Raw genomic sequence first — 2,472 nt, forward strand, 5'->3', positions numbered from 1 at the left:
GTGTGTGTGTGTGTGCGCGAAGCAGTGTGTGTGTGTGTGTCTAGCAGAGTGTGCGCGAAGCAGAGTGTGTGTGTGTGTGTGTGTGTGTGCGTAGCAGAGTGTGTGTGTGTGTGCGTAGCAGAGTGTGTGTGTGTGCGTAGCAGAGTGTGTGTGTGTGTGCGTAGCAGAGAGTGTGTGTGTGTGTGCAGAGTTGGGGAGAGAGTGTATAGTGTGGTGGAATTGATAAAACCTTTAGGGTCAGTAACTTGGAAGAAATTCAGGAATTTGCATAGTAATCCTTTGCAAATGATCAAAGATTTAACGGCTCTCTTCGATTTGTTCAACGCCCCATCAGTTTTATGACCCTTTGACATTTTGCTTTTCAGTTCTGTGTCAGATGCTATCCCTCTGAATGTTACCTGAAGAAGGAGTGAGACTGCAAAAGCTTGTGTCTTCAAATAAACCTGTTGGACTATCACCTGGTGTTGTGTGATTTTTGACCTCGTTCACCCCCATCAACACTGGCACCTCCACATCATTGCTTCCTGTAAAGACTCTTTTATTTTCCACTTGGGGACCCTGCAGCCCCTTGGACCCCATATCAAGTTCAATACCTTTAGGGCTTGAGCTCTCCCATGTCCTTATCCGAACCCCCACACAACTTACAACACATAGTTGGCTATTACTCACAGCCCATTGTTAGTCAGGGTGAGGCGATGGCCTCGTGGTATTATCGCTAGGCTGTTAATCCAGAGACCCAGATAACATCCTGGGGACCAGGGTTTGAATCCCACCATGGCAGATGATGGAATTTGAATTCAATAAAATGTCTGGAAATAAGAATCTAATGATGACCGTGAATCCATCATCAATTGTCAGGGGAAAACTATCTGGTTCACTAATGTCTTTTAGGGAAGGAAACTGCAATCTTTACCTGGTCTGGCCTACATGTGACTTCAGACCCACAGCAATGTGGTTGACTCTGAACTGCCCTCTGGGCAATTAGGGATGGGTAATAAATGCTGCCTGGCCAGAGATGCCCTCATCCCATTATGATTAAAGAAAAAAAAACTAACAGTCCCCATTTAATAACTATTCACCCTTCTAGCCTGATCATTATCCACTCCTTTGTCTGTTCAACTGTTCTCATCTCTCTTTGGGCTGTATCCCCACCAACCATTTACTCCTTAACCCTTACTTGCCCCACACTCTATCTTCTGCATACAAAGTGACATTTTCCTAGTTACCACCAGTTCTGAGGAAGGGTCACTCGACCTGAAACATTAATTCTGATTTCTCTCCACAGTTGCTGCCAGACCTGCTGAGCTTTTCCAACAATTTCTATTTTCGTTCCTGACAACAATGTTTCTTTTCTCCCATGAACAAATCATTTCCATTCTACCTCAATTCCTTTGGGTCCTTTGTATTCAATTTTCTTAGTAATTGTGTAAACTTTTTCCAAATAAATTAGCCAACTTGGACACAGATTGATCCCACGTTTAGCAATTCAGTGACAATATGGTTTGCTTGATCAGACTAAGGTGATGTTCTGTGCTTCTCCTTGGCTGTTTGTTCAACCAACAGTGATTACATTTTATCCATTTTGACTCTGATGTCAAGATTCTACCTGCATAAATCCTCTCAAAGGACTCTCCTCCTCACCCATGGTGTTGTGTTGCAATGTTAACAACCTCACTCTGTGTCGGCAAAACAAAAGAAGTAATCATTAAATTCAGGAAGAAAGGAGGAAGACACACTCCCATCTACATCAATGGAGCTGAGGTGGAGAATGTTGAGAGCATCAAGTTACTAGGAGTGACGATACCTTCCACGTAGATGTGACAGTCAAGACGGCACAACAACGCTGTCTCTTCCTCAGGCAGCTTAGGAAATTTGGCATATCCGTAAGGACCCTCCCCAACTTTTACAGCTGCACCATAGAAAACATATTATCTGGGTGCATACCGGCCTGGTACGGCAGCTGCTCTGCTCAGAACCATAAGAAACCACAGAAGGTTGTGTGCCTAGTCCAAACAATGATGGAAGCCAACCTCCCATCCGTGGACTCCATTTACACTTTTCGTTGCCGTGGAAAGGCTGCCAACATCATCAAAGACTCCTCCCACCCCAATAATGCTTTCCTACAACCTCTCCCACCAGGCAGAAGATAGAGAAACTTGAGCACGTGCACCAACAGGTTCAAGAACCTGCTGTTATTAGACTGCTGAATGGACTCTCTAACTTCAAATATTTGTTGAACTTGCTTCGCACACCTCCTGTGCAGTTGTAACCTGTATGCCTTGCTCTGTGTAAGCGTTCTATGATCTGTATGTCCTTGTTTGCTATGATCTGCCTGTACTACTCGCAAAACAAAGCTTATTACTTAGGCACATGTGACTACAACAATCAAATCAAATCAAACCCCTCTCCTTGCCTGAGGTGTGGTACATTCCGGTTCAATCATCACTAGTCATCTCTAATGAGACTATAATA

The 2,472-nt window shown here is 44.1% G+C and overlaps 1 protein-coding gene across 1 annotated transcript in view; it reads right to left on the reverse strand.

Moving 5' to 3' along the window:
* LOC125487181 (cleavage and polyadenylation specificity factor subunit 1-like) overlaps positions 1 to 1,879 on the reverse strand; it is a 16,845-nt gene extending 14,966 nt beyond the window's left edge. The window contains exon 1 of the mRNA XM_048617671.1: positions 1,805 to 1,879. Within this exon, the coding sequence (XP_048473628.1) occupies positions 1,805 to 1,879 (75 nt within the window). The remainder of the gene's footprint in view (positions 1 to 1,804) is intronic.
* Positions 1,880 to 2,472: the final 593 nt, after the last annotated feature.

The sequence above is a fragment of the Rhincodon typus genome, chromosome 2, assembly GCF_021869965.1.
Source record: "Rhincodon typus isolate 14 chromosome 2, sRhiTyp1.1, whole genome shotgun sequence".
NCBI lineage: Eukaryota > Metazoa > Chordata > Chondrichthyes > Orectolobiformes > Rhincodontidae > Rhincodon > Rhincodon typus.